This window comes from Salvelinus alpinus, chromosome 33 (assembly GCF_045679555.1).
Source record: "Salvelinus alpinus chromosome 33, SLU_Salpinus.1, whole genome shotgun sequence".
Taxonomy (NCBI): domain Eukaryota; kingdom Metazoa; phylum Chordata; class Actinopteri; order Salmoniformes; family Salmonidae; genus Salvelinus; species Salvelinus alpinus.
The window spans coordinates 26,768,877-26,796,212 of record NC_092118.1 but is presented as its reverse complement, the minus strand read 5'-3'; the positions used below and the strand labels follow the sequence as shown (position 1 = coordinate 26,796,212).

At 40.9% G+C, this 27,336-nt stretch overlaps 1 protein-coding gene across 1 annotated transcript in view; it reads left to right on the top strand.

The window, feature by feature from the left end:
- Positions 1–1,258: 1,258 nt before the first annotated feature.
- The window catches only part of LOC139562960 (TOX high mobility group box family member 3-like), a 62,238-nt gene continuing 36,160 nt past the window's right edge, over positions 1,259–27,336 (top strand). The window contains exon 1 of the mRNA XM_071381162.1: positions 1,259–2,263. Coding sequence (XP_071237263.1) covers positions 2,162–2,263 — 102 coding nt within the window. The 5' untranslated portion in view covers positions 1,259–2,161. The remainder of the gene's footprint in view (positions 2,264–27,336) is intronic.

The following is a 27,336-nucleotide window of genomic DNA, read 5'->3' as shown; positions in this document are numbered from 1 at the left end:
TCAAAAAAGCTTTATGGAAAAAGCACACCATGCAATAGTAAGTCGCTCTGGATAAGAGCGTCTGCTAAATGACTTAAATGTAAATGTAAATGTAAATAGTGAAAGAGATGTGATTGAGTGTATATATGTGGGTGTATCTGTATGTGTACATGTATAATGCTATTTTACACGTTTGCAGTTTAATCATCCAGGAACATAACATAAAAACATCCACCTTGGGTCAACGTATCCATAAATGCAAAGTATATTTTCTTGGCGAAGTTACATGGATTTGTAAAATTTTATTAACAATCTCAAAGCAAGTGTTGGATCGTTGGACAGCACTCAAAATAATGACTTTCTTCTAGCATGGGCATACAATGATATACTGTATTTATTTGATTCAATAACACATGCTAAACACCTCCCACGTTCAGAATATCTTATACAATGAAAACATACACCAAACCTTCACCCACTTGGGACCACAAAGGAACCTTAGATCTGAGATGTTCAATAACGCAAGCTCTCCATTTCTCTAACACGTATGACAGCACTCCATGTTTAGGTATATGTGTAGGTATGTGTTTACATACAAGAAGAAGAATACGTTGTCCTCAGATGTTTATGTGTGTGTGAGTGAGTGAGTGAGTGAGTGTGTGAGGGACAGAAAGGTAATAGTAAGCCCTTTGTCCGGGGTCTCTTTGTGGTTGCTAATAAGTGATGCCCCTCATTTTCATCTCTCCACTGGTCAGTATGTATGCAGCAGGCCTACTATCCTGAAGAGATAGATGTGCAGGCAGGTGGTTGAAGTATCTAATAGGCCATGTCTCTACATGGGGCCATATATGTTTGACTCGGCCTGACAATTAATCAGGTTATCATTATATACATAAGAGGCCGAGCACACATAAAGTACATCTCCTCCAATCCCTGTAATGGGAGATTGACTGTTAGTTCAATCTTTTCAGAGGAGAAAATAAACAAGTAGGGCTACACATAATTGAGACATGATGATTATTGTAAATAGACTGTTTGTATTCATTCTAGTGTCCCATGTGGTCATATTAGGGAGGGGACCAACAAGCTGCTTCAGGCTATAACTATTCCTAAGATTGGATTGGCTTTCAAAACTCATGTTTGTTTGTTTTGAAGAGATTTTCATTAAGAAAAATGTGTGATTTAGTAAAGCACATAGAAACAATTATAGTACTAAGGTTCATGACCATCTTATTACCAGTTTATTACAAACATAAACAAATTGTTTGTATCCCGCTTAATTTGCAATTCAAGCAACTGCTGTAAAAACACGTGTATATTGCTGATTATTTTGATATAAAATCTGTCAATCAAAGTATCCCCAGAGACTGAAAGCAGTGTAAAATGTAACTATCCAGTGTTTTCATTGAGGCAAATGCTGGCTAAATGGGAGTGGCTTGCTGTGTTCGGGGAGTAGCCTGATTTGTTCACACATTGTTCATCAACAGAGCCAAAGACTGAACCAAGCATCTATCTAATGTTGTAAAGCAAATCTACTAATTCCACATTATTGGTTGACCGCACGAATTTATCAGATTTTGTCCCAAAACCCCACTCTCCACTGGTGGAACACTATAGCAGAATTCCAGGGAATACAATATCCTCATTGCTTTGTGCTACCTTCGCCAACTACTGTGCAAAACTTGAGGAAAAACAACTTCTGAAAGAAACGAGAGGGTGGGGGGGAAACGAGACGGACTTCTTATTATACACCTATTACAACGTTAGCTCTGTTTTCAATTTTGTTTCGCATGCTGAACAGGGGAAGGACGAATGTGCAGTCTGTCCCTGCCGGTCGCGTGGCTTCTTTGTGTACAGCAGCTGCCTCTAAATGCATGGGCAAACATCACGGCTTGGCGCAGATATCATAAACGTCGAGGACGAGCTTGGACATAGCTCAACCGTTATTTGGGTTTCAAAACTATGAACAGCTTCTTCAACGAGAAGAAGAGGAATAACAAAACGTCGTATTTTATCCCTTACCTCTTCTTATCCCGCTTTCTATTTCTTTGATTTACGGTCCCGATAAAGCTTGCGCGTCTCGCCGCCTTTCTCTCACTGTGCGCGTGGATTGTAAGGTAAAAAAAGGTAGAAACAAATTGAGCTCTGTTCACAGTATTGCTGCGCTGTTGCCTGATACATCATGGATGTACGGTTTTATCCGACTGCCGGAGGAAATCCTATTCCAGGAGACCCACCAAACCTGGATTTTCCCCACTGTTTGGGCTACTACAACTATAATAAGGTGAGCAGTTGTGTTCTACATTGTTTTGCGTACTTCTATCTTGTTTCTGCACACTGTATTCAAACCCCATTCCTCCTGAGTCCAGACAGACTGATATAATGGCAAATGGTGTTGTACACGATTGGGAATGTTTTCTTTTATAAAATAGACAGAATAACACAATAAGACAAGAGGTCGTTTTACCAGTGCATTACACACTTTTATCAATTAGGCAAGTTACCATCTTCCTTTGGTGCTGGAGTTCTGCATGTCATAATGTTTACACGTTGAAATGCTTTCTCATATAGCACATCTCTCAATTGGATGAAGTTTTGGTATCCTATCTCTTGCAGAGTAAGCTATTCATGCCAGGTGGCAGTGACACTGCTACTTTACAATGAGTGATCAACTTGATTACATGTGTGACAGAGCCTTTAAAAAGTGACTTGATCCATAATCATTTAATCATTTAATGGGCAGTGTTTATAATTTATAATTCCATCATCATCAATCAACATGCAGTTCATATGTTTTAGATTCACTGAAGGCACATGATAAAGTGATGTCACTACCTATAGATCTGGACATATGAGGCCAATTCATCAATTGTGAAAGGCATTAATTATCCTTGAAGTGAGCAGGTTGTTTATGTTGATATCTGATGTCTGATTCAACTGCTGTTGTTTCAGATCGGGATCCCTTCTTTTGCTCACAGATAATATGCCCCTTTTTACTGATGTGTTGCAGTGTTTTCAATAAAATGTCATACTGTCCCTAGTAGGGTTATCCTATGTGAGATATCCTTACACACACAGTCCCAGACAGACAGGTGGTTTGGTACACAACCAGCAGCAGATATTTGGTATTTTTGTATCACAAGCACAAAGGAGTATTTGTTTTGAAAAGGATAATGGCTCTATTTGACAACATGTTCAGGATGTGGAAGCATGGTAAGCTGCCAAAAGAGAGAGACAGTCCATATCAAATGAGTTTCCAGACTTTTCCCCAGAACATCCTCTAAAACTGTTCTGAGAACCAATAGAAAACATACTATAATCCTGTTCTGAGAACATTCTGAGACCAGAGCAGTGTTTGCGTCTGCTTGGCCAAATAGCCCAGGCTTGTTAAAGCTCCCAAGTGCAACCACATTTGTTTGACTGTCCTATAATAGATAAAGTGTGGTCTTGTGTCTGCTTGAAAACTCCCCGGGGCCAAAGTTTGAGAAAGGAAATAGTCTTTCTGTCAGGAATAGGGCAAAATGCAATTGTAGTCTGAGAGAGAGAGGAAATGAAGCGCTCCCTCTGCAACATGTCTCATCACAAACCACATATCACATGCCAATTCAGAAGCCTCTGCATGCTGAGTGGAAGGGAGATTTGCATGTGTTTGCATAATGCAAGACACATCATCCCCAAACTGATTCGACCAAACTCATTGAGAGGAAACATCAGTCATCCAGACGATGTGTCAGGTTTTCAAGTTGTATAGACTCAAATTAACTTGGGTTGATAACAGAGTTATTTATTATAGCTTTCATGTCAAGTTCCCACTCCGAGAAGCTGTGACAGTGCCTTGGTCAATGTCAATGGGTACTCAATGTCATGTATAAACAGTAACACCCTCTCAAAATATTGTCTGAGGAAATAATTCAGATTTAATCACAATGGGGCCCAGAGGCACTTTCAAACATCACAGATTCTTTTAAATCTACAGAATCATCCAAATGAGTGGCACAAACTTAATTAGGTACTACAGTCATCATGATTCATGACTAATGAATCCAGCCGTGATTTGGCAATGAGATGAAGGGAATATGTTAATATCATGTACTTTACAAGGGAACATGAGCTGCTAGTAATCTAGTAGAATTGAACCTCGGACCCTTGATGATAAATGTCAGTAAGAGCTGATTTAAAGCACACTTCATATAGGCTACATATTATTCTATACCTTTTTAATATTTAATGGTGTGGATTGTGTTCAGGTGTATGACAGGGCAGTCTCAGCAGGGTGCCTTTGGTAAAGTGCTTTGATTTAACTGGGACACAAGGTAACTATGTTTAGGGGTATATACCCACAGGGACTCTTTTTAGCCACTGATTGGTTGGTAGTTGGTACTTCAGAAATTGTGTGCAGTCTTACATTACATTCAATGTATCTGGGATAATGACTTGGTTTTTACTGGCTCTTTGGTTTATACTGAGCACATGTGGTCTTAGTCAGTGAAATTTACAAGAAGCCCGGCTTCACTTCTGAAACCTTATGAATACACACCTAGATAATTTTTGGTCATCATAGTATATTTTCTCTCCTTTTCTGTCGCAAAAGTTGAATCTTTTATATGTCCCCCTTGGTTTAAATGTGGAACAGTTTGTGGTCTACATAACTGGGCAAGCTCTTCAGGTTGGACACTACTAAAGGCTTTGAGCTTTTTTGGTATTTTCTCAACTGTACTGGTTTACATTTAGCATGTCTAAATGATTTGACCGTTTGATTGACTGAAATGCCTTTGTTCATGAGCGTGCCCCCCCCCCCCCCACACCTCCCCTGTTACTGGAACATTTATAGTGCTGTGTTATACTCCCCTGAAGTTTAATAATGTTTTAGATGTAATATAAATTTCATTAGCTGCACTGGTAGAGGTAATTAGTTGGTTGTTACCAGATGTAACTGAGGAATGGGTTGCACCTGCAGCACTGCCACTACTACAGAGCTTTAGTTTGTGAAACTATTACTAATACTACCAGTAAGTGATTATAAATTGTGGATGGCTATGTTCAGATCCAAAGATTATGTAATATGCATTAGCATTGTGTTAACTGTGATTGATAGAATATTTCCGCTGTCTGTAGCCATAATTTTCTGTTGGTTTAAAAAGTGTCATTACGGAGCAGTGAATGATTGTCTTCCAAGAATCCTTTCAATGACAACCGCTGTAAACAGGAAGTGTGTTTCACTGAGCAGGGTTGATAGTAACAGCTGATTGGCTCTGATGACAAATAGCCTCTGTGACTGTACCAAATGGATATGTTTCCTCTTATCCAAGGAAATGCTTATCAATGGATTATATTTCAACTTTGAGTTGTATCAACCACTCGTCTGTCATACGTAATAGACTACATACACTGTAAGAACAACAAATGGGAAGTTATTCACAGCATAACACATGAGGATGGAAGGCAGCAGCTGCAGCCGGCATACTCTAGGACTTTATTGAGCCTTTAAATGAGTCATGTAGGTGAAACAAAAGCCTGATTGAGGATGGGTTGGATCCTATTGTTCCTTGCATATGTATAGGAAACAAAGCAGAAAGGACATAAATGGACTCAGAGATGCTACATTACAGTCCCTTCACACCAGAAAACCCTTGGGGCAATATCTCCCCATTGTCCCCTACAGCCAGATTGGCCTAGCCTCCCGTGGTCTTTGTTGTCCCGTCTGTGGAGTGGTAGTGAAGGGTTAAGATGCTCTTCAAACACACAGTGGGCCGTGTGCATCTTGTCAGTGTACACAGCTGGTGCCATTTCACCACACACACATTGTAAACATATCCAAACACTACTAGGACTCTAAATCGCTGGTACCCCGAGAAGCTGCTTACTTTGCCCTTTTCTAAAGTTGATGGATGTAACCAAAGTTATGTGTTTAAAGGTTTAAATATTGAGGAAGTGAAAAGCTGATGTGTTTCCTGGGCATTTTAATTGCAGCTTGTCAGAAGCCTAGTTCAACAGATTTATTAAAGACCCAGTTTTCCATTTGAGATTGGGGAAATTTATTTTTAGCTCGCTCACTTGAAGTACAGTACTTGGAACCCCTGAGCTAATGGATGCTCTGTCCGAAAGTGAGTTACTCTGCAGATTCAGACAATTTCCCCAATTCATCTGGTTCTATCTACATTAATTAAACTGATGTGTGTATGTGATTAACTATGTAGTGTTTACGTTTTTGTCCTAACTCTGAACTTCTATCAGCCCAGTAAAGCTTCCTGCATGGAAGACCCTAATAGTTGTTGCTATGGAAGCTGTGTCCGGACTGTGAGTCATATACTGTATATTAGAGGTGGCCTTGTGGTGGAACATTAGTAGATCATACTCTCTGTTTTCTATGGCTGTGCCGTAGAGGATCTAAGCTATTACACGCATCATTCCTTGCAATGTGCACACACACACACACACACACACACACACACACACACACACACACACACACACACACACACACACACACACACACACACACACACACACACACACACACACACACACACACACACACACACACACACACAGAGACACAGAGACACAGACACACACACGACTAGGGAGTCCTCCTGTTTGTGTTTGTATCTCTCTGCGGTGTGCACTTTGGAATTTTACATTGACGTAAATCAACACTTAAGAGGCCTCGTCTATATGTCCATTGAACCTATGTGCAACATTGGGACCGACCCTGTCTTTACAAGGTTGATTTGGAGAGAGAGGCTGTGGTTGGTGTTGAATATGTAAATCTCATGCTGACACATTCCATTACCCCGATCAGCTCTCGTGAAGACCATCTTTAATCCAACCACCACCCAGTGCTCATGAATCCATTCCATCTCCTCTTCTCACATCACCATCATCAGCCAGCAGGCTGAATGTAGATAGAGTTCACACAGTATTGCTACATTTTAATATCCACCCTAGCATACTACTTAGAATGAAACGATGTAATGGGCATGCACGGCAAGCGGTACCGATGCACCAAGTCTGGAACGAACAGGACACTGAACAGCTTCTACCCCCAAGCCATAAGACTGCTAAATAGTTAGTTAAATAGTTAACCAATAGCTACCCGGACTATTTGCATTGACCCTTCGTGCACCAACTCTTCTGACTCATCACATACACTGCTGCTATTGTTTATTATCTAACCTGTTGCTTCGTCACTTTATAGCTACCGATATGTACATATCTACCTCAATTACCTCGTACCCCTGCACATCGACTCAGTACTGGTACTTCCTGTATATAGCCATGTTATTACCTCGTACCCCTGCACATCGACTCAGTACTGGTACTTCCTGTATATAGCCATGTTATTACCTCGTACCCCTGCACATCGACTCAGTACTGATACTTCCTGTATATAGCCATTTTATTACCTCGTACCCCTGCACATCGAATCAGTACTGGTACTTCCTGTATATAGCCATGTTATTACCTCGTACCCCTGCACATCGACTCAGTACTGGTACTTCCTGTATATAGCCATGTTATTACCTCGTACCCCTGCACATCGACTCAGTACTGGTACTTCCTGTATATAGCCAAGTTACTCATTGTGTATCTACTTGTCTATTATCTCTCTATTTTCTTTCTCTCTGCATTGTTGAGAAGGGCCCATAAGTAAGCATTTCACTTGTTGTTTACCAAGCATGTGACAAATAAAATGTGATTTGATTTTGGAATGTCCACACTAGCCTACTACGTAGAACACATGCCCGATACATTGCTTCCTTTTAAGTAGTATGCTAGTATGGACATGGGAACAGAGAGACTGTCTCAGAAGGTTCTGTTTTCTCTCTGGACAATCCAACAGCCGTGTCACTGTTACAGCTCCACAGCACTCAGATATAATAGACGGGTAGTAGCTCAGAGCTGAGGTGTCATGCTCGGTGTAGGGTTACGGTCATTTATCATGACACACCTGCAAGTGAATGAGAGAGAAAGGCCTCATTTAACCAGTATTGCTTAAACCGTCAAAGTTCTGAATCATTTAACAAAGGTGTTGTACCCTGGAAACTTGAGCTGTAGCATGTCCTCTGCCTAAGGGTCCTAGATGGACTTTCTTTAGGCTTCGAAACCACAGCCAAGCGTTTGCCTGGCTACCCATCCACATCGCTCCGGCCAACTGATGTTTCTTCTCCATGTTGAGTCTGGAATTGCCTCTATCACCAACGATTTCTAGAATGTGAACACATTCTGTCCGTTCTGATTGGTCCCAGAAACCGATGGATTGGTCCAGAGCCGGCCTACATGATGACATCATTAACTTTGGTACTCTGATTGGTTAGACTTGTTAGAAAAGATCCAATCACTAATTAATTTGTTCTGTACAACTCCACTTATTATAACTCCACTTATTTTGAAGTCACACAAACTACAGTTTCAGACTGAATGTATGGAGCGATTGATAGAGCAGAGGAATTAAATTCAGGGTGAATCGTTAGGCAAGCCTAACATGTCTCTTTATATCACACCAGGGTCTACTAACTCACAATGAGATCTTTTTTTTTCACCACGATAAACCGTTTCAATCTGTCTTTGTCTCGCTACATCTCTGACAGCATCAACCTCACTGACTTATTAAAGATAGAATCTGTTCACCCCAGCGCCATTGTTATTGTTTTTGTTTTGTCGACAAAACGGAGGTGAGCAGCATCCAAATGGAAATGAGCAGCGTGGTACAACAAATTGCAGTACATCAGTGGAGGCTGCTAAGGGGAGGACGGCTCATAATAATATCTGGAACGGCGCAAATGGAATGGCATCAAACACATGGAAACTATGTGTTTGATGTATTTGATACCATTCCACTGATTCCGCTCCAGCCATTACCACGAGCCCATCCTCCCCAATTAAGGTGCCACCAAACTCCTGTGCAGTAGATATTCTGCTGTTCTATCGAAGCGTGCAGTGATGTTCGAGGCAAAACAACTGTGTTTGTTGTTTGCTGTAACTTCTTTGGTGTTATAATATCCCAAACGGACATGACAGCTTCACCATTAAGGATTCCATCTTTAAAGAGAGAGAATAAATGATTATGTGCCACCGAAACTTTTACTGTGAATTAAGCAGTGGGACCAGTCAATCAGTTCTGTCTGGGTGATTCAATAAATTGTGTCCTATAAATGATTAGCATTGCAGTTAAGACACTTACATTTATATTTTTAAAGCACTGTTGCAGTGAGGCAGCCATCACATTTTTCACATATCTAATTTCTAATGCCCCATAATGGGCTGACGGAGGACTGTATCAAAACATTTAACTGATCTCCCCTGGATTTAACCTTTAATCCAACACATATTTAATTAGTAGAAAGATTAGAAATGTGACGTTTTACAAAATCAAATATGCATGACCCCCTTCACTCAACACGTGAATAGGAGGTCCTGTCAAGAAAACAAGACATAAAAGATAAATTGTTTGAAATTTTGCCTGTGCTATTTTTCAGACCATCCCTTACTGTTCAGAAAGGAAGTATTTTACTTCTCATCAAGGTATTGCTGACTGTTATTATGACGTTCATTTGCAGGGCAGTGTGTTGTCGTGACTGTAAGTGTGAAATGTCACCTCATTAGTGAGCTATGTGCTGTAGGGACTGAGAGAGAGATATTACGCACAAGACAAAGGAGATTTTTGTGCATCCAAAATGCCACCTAATTCCCTTTGCACTACTTTTGACCAGGGCCCTGGTAAAACAATGTGCACTATATAGGGAATAGGGTGCAATATCAGACGCAGCCATACTGTGGTGATTAGTCCAGCTATCCTTTGTTCAGCTGCCCGTAGCGCCACCACGACGATGCAACATTCCCATAATGCTCAGTGTGTGTCACCACCAGGTCGTCCTTTAAGGAGAAGACAATGGCAGCAGGTGGGCAAATATCCATCAGACCTGCTGAACAAAGAGCACAGAAAATGTAGTAATACAACAGCTATTTGAATGTTTAAATGGGAGACTGAAATGAACCACAGTAACAACGTACTGTTTTTCGATAGATGATTTAATGTGACTTGGCCCTATGCCATGGTTACTGTAATACAGTAGTAAACAAATAATCTGTGTCACGTTTAGAACACATTGACTTTAACGGCTATGTTTATCTTCATTTCCAAACTGTTTTCTTACATTTTCCCAACCAGTGCAGAGGTCCCCAAGCCAACAGCTGGAGTCAGTGTTATGGAAATAGGGGAGCCATGTTGGCCTCAGAAGGTCATTGATCGTAGATCGCCGCTCCCCCAACGTTATATATGTGGTAACAGGGTAAATGTTAAAATCTCACTCTGCTAATCGAATTTTACTGCAGCGTTAATACTGTAGTATTTAAAGTCATCTTCACCTAATAAATAAACTTTAATAGTCTCCTCAAAAGCTAATATAAATTGGAAAAGCGCCATCACACTCTGCCAGATTTTAATTGGATCTTTTATAGACGTGCATTAGAATGATAAGAATATTCTATTGCAGAAAAGTCCTTTGTTTTTCCTGGAAATGTAATTTGCCATAATTTATGTTAGAATTAAATGGTAGCAGAGATCTACAGTACATTTATTTTTTTATTTTATTTTACCGTTATTTTACCAGGTAAGTTGACTGAGAACACATTCTCATTTGCAGCAACGACCTGGGGAATAGTTACAGGGGAGAGGAGGGGGATGAATGAGCCAATTGTAAACTGGGGATTATTAGGTGACCGTGATGGTTGAGGGCCAGATTGGGAATTTAGCCAGGACACCGGGGTTAACACCCCTACTCTTACAATAAGTGCCATGGGATCTTTAATGACCTCAGAGAGTCAGGACACCCGTTTAACGTCCCATCCGAAAGACGGCACCCTACACAGAGCAGTGTCCCCAATCACTGCCCTGGGGCATTGGGATCTTTGTTTAGACCAGAGGAAAGAGTGCCTCCTACTGGCCCTCCAACACCACTTCCAGCAGCACCTGGTCTCCCATCCAGGGACTGACCAGGACCAACCCTGCTTAGCTTCAGAAGCAAGCCAGCAGTGGTATGCAGGGTGGTATGCTGCTGGCACATAGGCACTGTGCTGACATGGTCTTGTCTGTCTCCTCTGTGTAGGCCTAGCTCTGAGAGTTTTGAAAGAGCTGTTCTTGGGAGAAGGTTTCTGTTTCTTGTTGTTTATTTATGGGTTTAAATTGTTGATTGTGTCCATTGTTCTTTAACTGGATAGTAGTGCCTATTCATATATTGATCATTTATCCTCTCTGTCAGAAAGCATTCATCTCATATATGGATACTTAGTATTAATTTATTTGTGTACAAGTACACAATTCTAGTTGCAAATCCTGCCTGTAGTATGTAGCTCCAAGGACACAAGTTTCCAAAGCAATCAGTTCACAGTGATGCCTAGAATGTTTTTCTGAATAAAAGTGCTTGACTGTACAACCCAAAACTATTCATCATTATGCCAACATATGAAATAAGACACATGGTGAGTGAGCCCCAATATCAAAACAGGGAAAGAGAAAAAGCGAGAGAGAAAAACAGATATTTTACTAAAACATCAAACTCTCTCTAACATATTCAATAACCATTAAGTTGTTGTCAGATTGTATCAGCCTATGGGGTGCACCATTACTCTCAATAAAATAACACATCTGGCAACCACACAAATCCCTCTCACATATCCACTCTGAACCCATCTTTTGAGACGTAACATACTCCCCCCAAGTAGCATTTCCCTATCTGTTCTCAATGTACCACACATTTACTGTAAATCGCTATTTAGTTGGAGTGCAGATTTATATGAGTTGACTTTTATATATTGGAGAAAAGGTAAAGACATGTAGCGTTTTGTAGAAAGCACAAGCCTATGGATGCATTTTTTTTATCCACCAAGAAACATATGGCTTCTCTCATGCTCTGGCTCGGCTCTAATATTTATTTCATACGCATATTAAAACTGGAAAGTGATCTCTTTGTAGATGGTTTCCAAAAATGGTACAGTGATTGCTTCATTGCTGATTTTTATTGCCCTCAGAAGTACTGTGTGTTAAACAAAAAGCGTGCCTCCCCTTTCCCCTGCCGTAATTCAATGTTGCATTTAGGATGTACCAATAAAGGCCCAATAAGGGGACACTTTGCTGCTGGCCTCCATCTGGATCTCTGAAAGCAGTATTGATGTGGAGGGAGAAGATTCTGAAAAGTCATCCGCTAGTTGGTTAAGTTCTCTTTTGTTTCTTGGCAACCATTCTTGTGGGGTTTAGAGGTCGCTGGTTACAACCTCTGATTATTTGCAAACTGATGAGTTGATGAGAGGGTTCTACCATGTATTTGTCTTATGAAGACTCCCCTAGTACATTTGGGAAAGGAGCTGATATTTTAGGCTTTTTGTTGGAGCTCATCTTTTTATTTTATTTATTTCACCTTTATTTAACCAGGTAGGCTAGTTGAGAACAAGTTCTCATTTGCAACTGCGACCTGGCCAAGATAAAGCATAGCAGTGTGAACAGACAACACAGAGTTACACATGGAGTAAACAATAAACAAGTCAATAACATGGTAGAAAAAAAGAGAATCTATATACAATGTGTGCAAAAGGCATGAGGTAGGCAATAAATCGAATAATTACAATTTAGCAGATTAACACTGGAGTGATAAATCATCAGATGAACATGTGCAAGAAGAGATACTGGTGTGCAAAAGAGCAGAAAAGTAAATAAATAAAAGCAGTATGGGGGGTGAGGTAGGTAAATTGGGTGGGTAGTTTACAGATGGACTATGTACAGCTGCAGCGATCGGTTAGCTGCTCGGATAGCAGATTTTTAAAGTTGTTGAGGGAGATAAAAGTCTCCAACTTCAGAGATTTTTGCAATTCGTTCCAGTCGCAGGCAGCAGAGAACTGGAAGGAAAGGCGTCCAAATGAGGTTTTAGCTTTAGGGATGATCAGTGAGATACACCTGCTGGAGCGCGTGCTGCGGGTGGGTGTAGCCATCGTGACCAGTGAACTGAGATAAGGCGGCACTTTACCTAGCATAGCCTTGTAGATGACCTGGAGCCAGTGGGTCTGACGACGAACATGTAGCGAGGGCCAGCCGACTAGGGCATACAGGTCGCAGTGGTGGGTCGTATAAGGTGCTTTAGTAACAAAACGAATGGCACTGTGATAAACTGCATCCAGTTTGCTGAGTAGAGTGTTGGAAGCTATTTTGTAGATGACATCGCCGAAGTCGAGGATCGGTAGGATAGTCAGTTTTACTAGGGTAAGTTTGGCGGCGTGAGTGAAGGAGGCTTTGTTGCGGAATAGAAAGCCGATTCTTGATTTGATTTTGGATTGGAGATGTTTGATATGAGTCTGGAAGGAGAGTTTGCAGTCTAGCCAGACACCTAGGTACTTATAGATGTCCACATATTCTAGGTCGGAACCGTCCAGGGTGGTGATGCTAGTCGGGCGTGCGGGTGCAGGCAGCGAACGGTTGAAAAGCATGCATTTGGTTTTACTAGCGTTTAAGAGCAGTTGGAGGCCACGGAAGGAGTGTTGTATGGCATTGAAGCTCGTTTGGAGGTTAGATAGCACAGTGTCCAAGGAAGGGCCGGAAGTATATAGAATGGTGTCGTCTGCGTAGAGGTGGATCAGGGAATCGCCCGCAGCAAGAGCAACATCATTGATGTATACAGAGAAAAGAGTCGGCCCGAGAATTGAACCCTGTGGTACCCCCATAGAGACTGCCAGAGGACCGGACAACATGCGCTCCGATTTGACACACTGAACTCTGTCTGCAAATCTATTCAACATTGCAGTGGGATGGGACCCAGTGAACACTTCCTCACAGGTGGCTATGGTGTGGGATGCCAGTGGTAGGAACCAGGTCAAGGAGAAAGAATTGAGGAGTCCTTTAGTTTCCTCCTGAGACTACATGCTATTGAAAAGTCTTTCATACTCCATTCCTTTCTAGGAAAACGATCTAGTTTCTCTGACAATGGGCAATAACCCTGAACCTTCCTCTCTCCTCTTCGGAAGCTTTTACTTACGTGTGTCTTTCCAGACACATGCAGATCCTGGAAAAGGAGCTTGCTCTCTTATTATTCTCTCTCTTTTTCTCTCTTTCTATAATGAGACACAGGTACGTTTTTCCTTCCTACCCGCTGATAAATGAGAAGTAGAAGCAGAATGATTACATTGTATCAGAGACATTACAGGCAGTTGATTAAAGCGTTAGTTGGGGAGTTTGCCAAGGTTAACAATCCATAATGAAACACTGTGAAAATAATGATACGCTGCATGGTTTTATGAAGGCTTGTGGCTGCTCAGCAGAGCTGCGTTGACCTTCAGCAGTTACACAAGCTAATCGTGGTGAACCTTTCGCACCCCTGTAGTTTCCAGCAGACTGAATTAGCTTGTAATATGCGTCTTCTAGGAGAGCAGCCTAGACATTACAGAGTTTTGGCTTTGGGATTGGGATTGTTCTAGTGACATTGAGATTACGGGCTATTCTAAAATAGCTCTGTTAGGTAGTATCATAAGTTGTTTGTCTGATGTACAGTGGCTTGCGAAAGTATTCACTCCCCTTGGCATTTTTCCTATTCTGTTGTCTTACTACTTGGAATTAAAATAGATTTTTTGGGGGTTTGTTTCATTTGATTTACACAACATGCCTACCACTTTGAAGATGCAAAATATTTTTTATTGTGAAACAAATAAGAAATAAGACAAAAAAAACAGAAAACTGGAGCGTGCATAACTGTCTCTATCATCTTGGCACATCTAGCCACTGGGATTTTTGCCCATTCTTAAAGGCAAAACTGCTCCAGCTCCTTCAAGTTGGATGGGTTCCGCTGGTGTACAGCAATCTTTAAGTCACACCACAGATTGTCAATTGGATTGAGGTCTGGGCTTTGACTAGGCCATTCCAAGACATTTTAATGTTTCCCCTTAAACCACTCGAGTGTTGCTTTAGCAGTATGCTTGGGGTCATTGTCCTGCTGGAAGGTGAACCTCCGTCCCAGTCTCAAATCTCTGGAAGACTGAAACAGGTTATCCTCAAGAATTTCCCTGTATTTAGCGCCATCCATCATTCCTTCAATTCTGACCAGTTTCCCAGTCCCTGCCAATGAAAAACAGCCCCACAGCATGACCACCATGCTTCACTGTGGGGATTGGGTTCTCGGGGTGATGAGAGGTGTTGGGTTTGCGCCAGACATAGTGTTTTCCTTGATGGCCAAAAAGCTCAATTTTAGTCTCATCTGACCAGAGTACCTTCTTCCATATGTTTTGGGAGGTCTCCCACAATCCTTTTGGCGAACACCAAACATGTTTGCTTATTTTTTTTCTTGAAGCAGTGGCTTTTTTTCTGGTCACTCTTCCGTAAAGCCCAACTCTGTGGAGTGTACGGCTTAAAGTGGTCCTATGGACAGATACTCCAATCTCCACTGTGGAGTTTTGCAGCTCCTTCAGGATTATCTTTGGTCTCTTTGTTGCCTCTCTGATTAATGCCCTCCTTGCCTGGTCCGTGAGTTTTGGTGGGCGGCCCTCTCTTGGCAGGTTTGTTGTGGTGCCATATTCTTTCCATTTTTGAATAATGGATTTAATGGTGCTCCGTGGGATGTTCAAAGTTTCTGATATTTTTTTATAACCCAGCTCTGATCTCTACTTCTCCCCAACTTTGACCCTGACTTGTTTGGAGAGCTACTTGGTCTTAATGGTGACGCTTGCTTGGTGGTGCCCTTTGCTTAGATTGCACACAGGTGGACTTTATTTAACTAATTATGTGACTTCTGAAGGTAATTGGTTGCCCCAGATCTTATTTAGGGGCTTCATAGCAAAGGGGTGAATACATATGCACCCACCACTTTTCCGTTTTGTATTTTTTTTAAATTTCACTTCACCAATTTGGACTATTTTGTGTATATCCATTACATGAAATCCAAATAAAAATCAATTTAAATGACAGGTTGTAATGCAACAAAATAGGAAAATCACCAAGGGGGATGAATACTTTTGCAAGGCACTGTGCACCAATACTTAGGTGTTTAACCTTGATACACCACACTTCCTTGTACATGGGTGTGGCTGGCTTGAATGACAACAGTCATTTAAAGGAATCAAGTATTTCTTTGTTGTGGTTTGTTTTCAGTGAAGTCTATTAGAGCGCCATTGATTCTCCTGGAGAGAGCCAGAGATTGGTCACTGTCCAATGTCAGATCCTTTGTGTATGTTGAAAGCAGTTGTCTGGTGTTACAAAGGTCTCAACTTGTGATGTTGTTGAAACAGCAGCATATCTGTATGCTTTGGACAGTAGCTTGGATCATGTTCCTACTGCTTTATCCAGACCATTTGCTACTCAACAGGCCATAGTGCTAGCGGCCTAGCACCATTAGCTTTGATCACTGACTAATAAAGCGTTCTACTATCTAGGGATCCTGTTGCCACAAAACATTGAGGATGTCAGGTGATGTCATATTTTGATTGGCCTGTAAGTGTAAGACGTTCGTTCCTATTTGCTAATGACAACATTAGCCTGTTGCTGACATCATAGATTACACCTACTTCTCCTCCACAAACTATCCTCCAGATGCTAATAAGATATTTAAGCAATACTTAGCCTATATAGCGATGAGCTATTGCTTAAAAAGATAATACATTTTCTCGGCCCAGATGTGTGAAATCACAGAAAAACGGCATTGTTTACTGAAGCATGTTCCAAGTGATGCTTCATTCATGTTTACCAACATCTGTGAGTAGAGAGTATTGTAATAAACTGTGGCTAAAATTGAATTAAGATGGTCGTTAATGAGGCGATATGCTGAAGTTAGACGGAGGAGCGTGAGTTACGTCTATCTTTCTGTAATTACCTCAGTGATTGTCAACTGCTTTGACTCTTATCAGACATAAACTTGAAGCACATTCATCTGTGTAATTGTGCTCGCCATTATTACTGCAATTACTGTAAGTTATTACTCATATTGTTCTCTGTTGGACTGGTAGTTTGCTAGTTGACTCTAGGGTTGGGCAGTATCCAGGTTTTCATACCTTCATACCATTTCTGTAACCTCCCAAAAACATTTATTACATTTTTTTTTTTACACACAAAACAGTTTAGGCAACAGGGATCTTCATCCAGGGGGGAATTGAATGTCTCTGCTGTAACCAAGAAGCTTGATCTTGACATCTAGTGACTAACCAAATGCATAGCTGGAGCCCTGAGCTGGATATAATTTATTTGACACATCTTAGATTTCTTATAGTTATACTGAATTTATAGTTATAAGCAGAGGTGTAGCATGCACCCCCACAGCCACCACGAGGCAGGGGTGCCCCCACATTTCAACTTCACAATAACAGCACTTACAGTTGACCGGGGAAGCTCTAGCAGGGCAGAAACCTGAAGACATGACTTTTTGGAAAGTTGGCATCCTATGATAGTGCCACGTTGAAAGTCACTGAGCTCTTCAGTAATCCCATTCTACTGCCAATGGTTGTCAATGGAGATTACATGGATGTGTGCTCGATTTTATACACCTGTCAGCGACATGGGGTGGCTGAAATAGCCGAACCCACTAATTTGAAGGGGTGTCCACATACTTTTGTATACATACACTGCCTTCGGAAAGTATTCAGACTTTTTCCACATTTTGTTACGTTACAGCCTTATTCTAAAATTGATTACATTTGAAAAAATCATCAGCAATCTACACACAATACTCCATAATGACAAAGCGAAAACAGATTTTCATTTTTTTTTATGCAGATTTATAAAATATATAAAACAGAAAAACATTATTTACATACGTTTTCAATCCCTTTGCTATGAGACTCGAAATTGAGCTCAGGTGCATCCTGTTTCCATTGATCATCCTTGAGATGTTTCTACAACTTGATTGGAGTCCACCTGTGGGAAATTGAATTGATTGGACATTATTTGGAAAGGCACACAGCTGTCTATTTTAGGTCCCACAGTTGACAGTGCACGTCAGAGCAAAAACCAAGTCATGAGGTTGAAGGAATTGTCCGTGGGCACAGATCTGTTGTGTCGAGGCACAGATCTGGGGAAGGGTACCAAAACATTTCTGCAGCATTGAAGGTCCCCAAGAACACAGTGGCCTCCATCATTCGTAAATGGGAGAAGTTTGGAACCACTAAGACTCCTTCTAGAGCTGGCCACCTGGCCAAACTGAGCAATCAGGGGAGAAGGGCATTGGTCAGGGAGCTGACCAAGAACCTGATGGTCACTCTGACAGAGCTCTAGAGTTCCTCTGTGGAGATGGGAGAATCTTCCAGAAGGAAAACCATCTCTGCAGCACTCCACCAATCAGGCCTTTATGGTAGAATGGCCAGATGGAAGCCACTCCTCAGTAAAAGGCACATGACAGCCCGCTTGGAGTTTGCCAAAAGGCACCTAAAGACTCTCAGACCATAAGAAACAAAATTCTCTGGTCTGATGAAACCAAGATTGAAATGTTTGACCTGAATGCCAAGCGTCAGGTCTGTTTTTCAGCAGAAGGGACTGGGATACCAGTCAGGATCGAGGCAAAGATGAACGGAGCAAAGTACAGAGAGATCCTTAATGAAAACCTGCTCCAGAGTGCTCAGGACCTCAGACTGGGCGAAGTTTCACCTTCCAACAGGACAACAACTCTAAGCACACAGCCAAGACAATGCAAAAGTGGCTTTGGGACAAGTCTCTGAATGTACTTGAGTGGCAAATCCAGAGCCCGGACTTGAACCCGATCAAACATCTCTGGAGGCCTGAAAATAGCTGTGCAGCAACGCTCCCCATCCAACCTGACAGAGCTTGAGAGGATCTGCAGAGAAGAATGGGAGAAACTCCCCAAATACAGATGTGCCAAGCTTGTAGTGTCATACCCAAGAATACTTATGTAAATGTGATGTTTAAAAAATGTCTAAAAACCTGTTTTTGCTTTGTCATTATGGGGTATTGTGTGTAGATTGATGAGGGGAAAAAATCTATTTAATACATTTTAGAATAAGGCTGTAATAAAATGTTGGAAAAGTCAGGGGGGGGGCTGTGGGCACCCCTGCCTCGTGGGGGCTGCGGAGGTAGTAAAGTATAACTATATGAAATCTAAGATGTGTCAAATAAATTATATCCAGCTCAGGCCTCCAGCTATGCATTTGGTTTGCTAGCTAATGTATAACTTGCTTTAGTTTTTTTTTTTTTATAATACCGTCTGTATTTCAAAATACCCCAGTATATGGTGTAAACAGTATATCGCCCAAACCTAGTGGACTCCCTCAAAGAATTAAAGCATCTTTCCAATTATTTACAGATTGGACAGGCTCAAAGAATTCAAGCATATTTAAAAATTTTCTTTCCAGTTTATATATTATTTTGCCTGAGGATAGTACATTCAGCAGATGGACTAATGATTACTTACACAGCTTCCAGGGGCTGCAGGTAGCCTAGTGGTTAGAGCGTTTGGCCAGTAACTGAAAGGTTACTGGATCAAATCCCCAAGCTGACAAGGTTGAAGTCTGTCATTCTGCCCCTGAACAAGGCAGTTGACCCGCTGTTCCCCAGTAGGCTGTTGTTGTAAATAAGAATTTGTTCTTAACGGAATTGTCTAGTTAAAGGTTCAACAAAAAAAATGCAGGATGCGTAATATTTTCATAACATTAACACATTTTCCACCAGTGTCCACCACATACCAGGCCTGTTTATTCAATTCCAGGATCTCTTTCATTTTATGAACTAGCCTAATGTGCAGGGGGTTTCAGAACACGTTTGCAGATCAAAGCACAAATTCCCTTTCTATGTTTTTCTCCAGCATGTCTAACTACAAACAAGCTCTCATATTTTCCGGTTGCAGTTTTATTTTGTTTACTCAAAACAGATGAAAAGGTCCGTGACACTCCAGCATGAGAGTGAGCTGTGCTAATATCTCTCCAGGCTAAATGTCTGATAGACGTCTGATAGAGCCATGATATTGAGGCTAAATCACGAGTGTGTGCACTCACATTAGCAGGCTACAGTTGGACAGCCACAAGGTTGAGTACTAATTTGTGTTTTTAAAAGCCAATCAGTTCCGCACGATGGCTGCTTACTGCCGTCCAAAAGTGTAATTTTATTTAATCTGGGTATCAAAGTTTATCCAGCAATGGAGTGTCATTGCAAATACAGGCAGATTGTTTTTGGTTTAATTGTGAGAAGGCGGAGACTGGGAAACGATAGGACAGAAAGAGAGAGCCTTATGTTCAGACTGGCTGTTGTGGTGTATTGTGGGTATTGACATTTTCAGAGAGAATATATTTTTAACAGGAGCTAATTAACAAATAAGAGTAAATGCTCCATCCGCATATTCATCACCAGGCAGGGTCATCTCTCTCACAACACAACAGGCAGGCCTTAAGCAGGAAAAACAAAGTAGTACATAAATCAAAGAGGTTTTCTCTGGCAAGGCGGAACCCCCTGGGACCTACCTTGGTGCTTAATTAGACTCCAGAAGGATCATGTTTTAAGTGGAGGTGAACGAGTTCTGAATAACAATGACAAATCATGCCTCAGAGCATTGGGTGTTTAGGGAACATAAAAGCAACATATCCCTTTTCCTAAAAGTGAATAAAATATTATTTGAGGGAAAGGATATTCACTGCACTATATCATATACGTACAGTAGTTAACGTAATGGCTACTATTGCTAATTCTGGCAGAGTTTCCCAAATTGAGGTTGAGCATATTCCTTTCATAATTACCCACATGGGATTACAATGAATATATGCTCTTTATTAGACTTCAGTGTGATGGCTTCACATGTTTTACTAATTTAAATTGTTGTCCTTTTTGCATTTCGTCATATTTGACCACAAAATTCTATTCACTTAACTCACCCCACATACAGTACTTATGTGAGGAAACACTCATGATAATATATGATCAGTATCACGTTTCTCTTTTAATTATAAAAACATGATGTTTCTCTGCAGAAAGTGATACTAACATAACTGAGAGAATATGCAGCACTATGTAAAGCTTGTAAGATAAAATACTCCAGAGTTTGTTACACAGGCTGTCAAACCACTGTGTGCTGACATAGAGGCTTTTAGAGCCCAGTCAGGCAGGCCTGATTGTTGTTCCTGATCTTTGAATTCCTGGATCTGACAACTCTACACTGACCGGCCTAACCAGCACTGATGTCTGATGGTCTGTGGGCTAGAGAGAGCCAACAACAAATCTGAGGGTAACAAATCATCATATAAAAATGATATGGATTAAGGATATGGATTCAGATGATGCTAGTGAGAAAGAGTCACTGAACTATAATATATGACAATTTGCGATGTGCGGCTGCCTGTTTAGAGAGGCCTTTACAAATGAGTAATACATTAAATAGAAAACCTTGTGTAGCTGAGTTATAATAAGAAAGCCATTTCCAGAGTATAAATCTGCTCAATTACAGACAGACAGGAGAGATATGCTGGAGCAACATTCCCATGGCTATTCAGTCACACTGAATATCCACACATGGCAGATTTGAATAAAGAGATCGGGATTATTATTGCTTCCCAGTGGGATGGTAGCCTCGTTTTCCAATCCAGGCCTTTATTTGGATTTTGGGGCCAGCATGATAGCAGTAATGCTCCCGATTTAATAAAAACTGTGAAATACAAGGAGCTAACAGTCATTACTGTTGGGGAGCTGATTTGGTCTATCTCTTCAGTTTACATGAATGAAGAGATGAATTATCTCTGTGTCCATTGAATCTGCCTCTCTCTCTCCAGGTAAATTGGCTGATGACAGGCAGGGTGATAGCTTGTATCCTCTCTCTCTCTCTCTCTCTCTCTCCAAAAGAAAGTGGCATTTTCTCTCCACCTGTCCAGCACAACTGTTTAAAAGCCTCTCACTCTCTGTGTCTTTAAAGAAGGACTTCTGTGAAGGATAGTGAGTAGGACAGTGTAGAGTAGATGAGATATGGGCTGCTACAGTATGAAGGAGCTGCAGCTGCTCCCAGTAGACTCTATACTTACAGAGATGTGGAGAAACAGTTCAAACACAAGCTTAATGAAGACGAATGGAGAGGCATGTTGGTACACACACACACACACACACACACACACACACACACACACACACACACACACACACACACACACACACACACACACACACACACACACACACACACACACACACACACACACACACACACACACACACACACACACACACACACACACACACACACACACAGTGAGGAAAGTGCTTGGGTTCGTTGTAGAACGTATGGTGGAACCCGACCTTAACTGAACTGTCTCGTTTATTTTGGTGCAGAAACTCACAGCGTGGTTCCCATTTACCCCTAGCATAGAGGTCAAGGCTCAAATACAGCATATGTCACTGTCTGACCCCTTTATCATCTTCCTGGACTGTTAGAAATTGGATAAAACTGCTCTGAGGGAGCTGTGGTCAAAGGAGGAAGTCAATGGCTTATTTTGCTATAGACACTTAGCAGACCTTCCTGCCTCAGAGGTGGAGTAGTGTACAAAATCAAATGTGCAGTGTTATTTTTAAGCGTGGAAAACGGATACTTTTTCCCGTAGTTGTTTAATACAAACTGTACACTACTTAATCTCTGTAGTCAACTTAATTAATACCCAGCATTAAACTGTCCATTAAAGCACCTCTACATTGCAATAAGTAGATCCTCATGTTCTAGAACACACTACCAAATCTAATTGAACCATGATCTTAATGTAATCTATTTCACTTCATCTAGTATACTCAGTTGAAAGGGGTTGGATAGACTAATGACATTACCATGACTGTCCTACTTTCCATTCCAGACCCAGATGTTGGTTTATGGTTGTAATGTACTGTATGCGCACATGACTGACTTTATGAGTTATACCATTGGCTCATACATTAGTCGTAAAAGCAAACGCTTAGCCTCATATTATCCAGAGGGAAATCCACACTTTTAAGTGTCATGGCTGTATTTGATTGGTCACATGCTTTTTACGTGTCAGCCTCACCAAGGATATTTTTGAGAGAGAGAAAATTAGAAAAGGGAAACTAGAGAGCACAAACAACATTGCAAATACCACCAATATTTATCTGCTTATTCATCTTACCGTACTATTCGTACTTCAACTATTTGCACATTACTAAAACACTGTAAATAGCTGATAATATAACACTTGAAAGTATTTATATTTTTGAAACCTTTTTGAGTGCAATATTTACTGTTAAATTCTAATTGTTTTTTGTTAATGTTTTGTGTCTTCTCACCTTTGTTTATTGTTTATTTCACTTGCTTTGACAATGTAAACATATGTTTCCCATGCCAATAAAGCCCCTTTGAATTGAATTGAGAGAGAGAGACGGAGAGACAGATATAGGTATATTTTCTCCTTCACCTTTTTCAATGCTTTGCCAGCTAAACTCAGCTTCTCTTTTTTCCTTCCCTGTAAAAAAGAAATCCTCTAAAACATAGTGGGGTTCCATTAACTCTGTGGACTGTCATTTTCAGGTTCACTTTGATCTCGCTGTTCTTTCTAACATCGAGGAAAGGAATAATTTTACATTGTGTCTAAACAGATGCGGATTTCTTCTTAAGCTCTCTAAATGTCACTGACTGCTGTGATGTGAAATAAATAGTGAAGATTAAGTCTTTGTAATTATTCAACAGTAGGTATCATAATCTTACACTTCCTTTGAAAAGTGAAATGTTAAAATGGCACTTCAGGTGTAAATAGAGTGTAAAGCATGAACAGATCATTTAGTCTTGATGGCTCCTGTCACATAACGAAAACAATATCTGAAACTCAATAGACGCTTGTTTTTTTTTTTTTCTTTTTCGTTTCGGAGGCCCTGTTGCCAAGAATTGTCAGTCAAATTGCTGAATGGAGGGTAGTATGCTGGAAAATACATACTTGAAATAGCTAATTGTCTGTAATATGCAGGTCTAAACAGCTGTTTTTTGTCCAGAGTTGTCTTTTGCAGTTGTCCTTTCATTGTGAAATAAAACAATTAATAACATGCTTGGCAGTGCACTAACATTGACTCTTGTGCCATAATGGGTGTGTATGTGATCTTACACACCAACCCCCAATGATTGTGTAGGAGAACGATACTGTAACAACTAACAACGACTGGCAAAAATGGCAGGTATATGTCGCTCGACAACCCAAAGGAAAACATCCTTATCCATAGTATTTCCATAATTTCAGCCAATTTGCTCCAGTCATTGCGTTAATCTGTGCCGACCTGTTGATTGCCAGTTTTCCAGACACATTTCTGTAGCCGAACACAAACAGTATTTGCAGCAGGACCTCTCTCTGTTCTGTCAGTAGTGCCAAGCAACACAGCCACAAATTGGAACGTGGTAGAGCTCTGGGAAAGCAGCCAAGATTGAAATTAGACAATAACCTTTGCTCCCCTATACTGGCTCTCTCCTCCAGCTGCAGGCAGATCCATTTGTTTAATACAGTCAGCCCTGTAGTTTATAATAGACTGATATATGAGTCACCGCTCAGCAGTTTGTGTTTCTCAGATTTCTAGAGATTGAACAACTGGTTGGCTTCTACTTACTGTAGTCTTATCGAGAAAAAGACATGGAAAGGAAGGATGCATGCAGCCAGCCAGCACAGCACAGGGTAGATAGATACAGTACACCCACGCCAGTTTACAGCTGTATCTTTACAATACATGCATGGAGAAAGACACAGGTATTTACCTAATCCATTACTAGCCTAAAGAGTTTTGATTTGCGAGTAAGAAGAGAAGCATGAAAGCTTAACAGGTAATAGTACAGATCCTACTGATTGTACACAATGAATTTGCTGTTGGAATAATTTGTTGGTACATCAGATCTATTTACATAAGCATTGGATGGTAGAATACTTTCATACTGTCACTTTTAATCCAGGAAGCTTTTCTGCCTGAGTCAAATTATAACGGTAGCCTGGTTTATAAACGTTGTTTCAACCTCCTGAGTTAAATGTAATTTTTATGCAATTACTCTCAAAGAATTAGAGGATTAGTTTCCAGTGAGTCCCTCAAACAGTGACTGGTACCTGAGTTTTGCAGTGTGTACAGAGGCAAAACCGTTCTAATGAGTGTGTTAACCAGTAATAGATAGTGTCCAGGGAATAGAGAAATGTGTCTGTTCTGCCAGCGCAATAGGAGAAGACTCCATTCTCCGCAGCCTTCAATAGGGATGGGTCCAGGTCACTGAGCCCATACCCACCTGTCATATCTAGTACAGCAACACCACCATCAGCACTAATACCACTGAAACAAACCCATCTACTGTGGTGAAAAGCTTTCCTGTATGGCGATTAAACAATGCATTATCTCAGATAATGACACCTAAAACCACAATAGCCGTAGACCAGAGAGCTAAGAGTGCAGTAAAAGTAACCCTGGTTTAAATGATAGCATATTGGAGCTGGAGTTACTTCAAAGCTGTCCCAAAGTAAACAGCATGTAGACATTCAAGGTTATGAGGCGAATGCAAGACAACACCACCACCAAGCTGATTTGAACTACTCTCATGTCATTTCCTTAAAGGTCCAATGCAGCTGTTCTTAACTCAATATCAAATAATTTCTGGGCAACAATTAATTACCTTACTGCGATTGTTTTAAATTAAAATGGTCAAAAAGAAACAAAAATACTTTCTTAGCAAAGAGCAATTTCTCAAGCAAGTATTTTGCTAGGACTGTCTGGGAGTGGTCTGAGTGGGGAGGGGAAAACTGAAAACTAGCTGGTTTGGAACTATCTTTCTTATTGGTCTATTAAGTAATGTAGATCCTGGTGATGTCACTAGGCAGGCCAAAACTCCACCCAAAACTCTTATTGGTCTATTAAGTAATGTAGATCCTGGTGATGTCACTAGGCAGGCCAAAACTCCACCCAAAACTCTTATTGGTCTATTAAGTAATGTAGATCCTGGTGATGTCACTAGGCAGGCCAAAACTCCACCCAAAACTCTTATTGGTCTATTAAGTAATGTAGATTCTGGTGATGTCACTAGGCAGGCCAAAACTCCACGCCTGAAATTTCAGGCGGTCTTTTCAAACAGCTCTTACACTGAAAGGGAATTCTCATCAATTTTACAGTATTATTCCAACCTCATAGTGTGGAAATACTGTATATATATAAAACACAGATGAATCAAATGTTTGACTGCACTGGGCCTTTAAAGATTTGTATGTCTGTGTCTGTGCTACTAACAGCAGGCATTGTGGGAAAGCTTCCCCATGTTTCTGAGGCCTTATACTCTTCTCCTCAGCCCTAAGCCCCTTTGTGGCGGCGGGTCAATGGCTTTGCACCCCGCTAGATCAAAGATGAAACCCCTCATTCAGCTACTGCTTTCTTTTAGGGTTTGCTCTCGGGAGTGTGGACCAGACCAGACTCAGTGGCAAGGGGAGAAGAGGAGAGGGTGGTTCATCTACATAGTATGTAGACTAGCTGGATTGGACCCAGGCTAAGGACACAAGTCCATGTAGGCCTAGTGCTAGAACAGATGCTTTTGGTCATTATTGGTATCAACTAGGGCTGTGGCGGTCATAAGGTTTGTCAGCCGGTGATTGTCAATCAACTAACTGTCGGTATCACGGTAATTGACCGTTAATTAACATAAACACATTTAGCATCTCCTGGCTTCCACACATAGCCTACAAGCCACTGATGCAGACCTTTGGAACATATACATTTGAAAAAGTCTAATAAATCCATGTAATATAGCCTACACCTTCACAATAAATCCATTATTTATTTTAGACAGGTCTAAAGAAACATGATAATGTAGTCTATTTCAGAAGAACAGAATAGCATACTCCGAGTTGTCCTTATGTTAGGTCCTGATCTGGCTATGCCAAATGGCTGTAGTAGGCTACACTAATTAATTTAGCAGACAAGATTTGCTTAGAATTCTGTGCCATTATTTTATAGTACGAAGAATACAATTGAACATAGCTGAATAAAATAGAAAGGATATTTTCTCCAAACGATTTGAGGGAGTGCGCACAGCGGTTAGTGTTGAGCGGTTAGTAAGAAATAGGTATTCCTATATGCTTCATTTAGAGTTATTAATGTAACTTTAGTTGTTCTACAAATGTTGGGCTATATGTTTAGATTTTTAATACATTGTAAGGCTGCATGATGCGACTTTAATGATCATTTGAAAAAGTTGCTTGAAAGGCATGATCTCTGCTTTGTTTTTTTGTGCAGGCTGTACACACTACATCAGTCACTCATTCACAATTTGACAAGCACTTGGTAATGCCTAGAATTTCAATAGCGGCATCCACTTTGTGTGGCCGAAATGCACCCTAAAAAAATCCATGCCTTTTGCGGCCAGTGGCTGTTGTCCCCTTCTCGCTGAGTGCTGCGTGCTCCATCACATG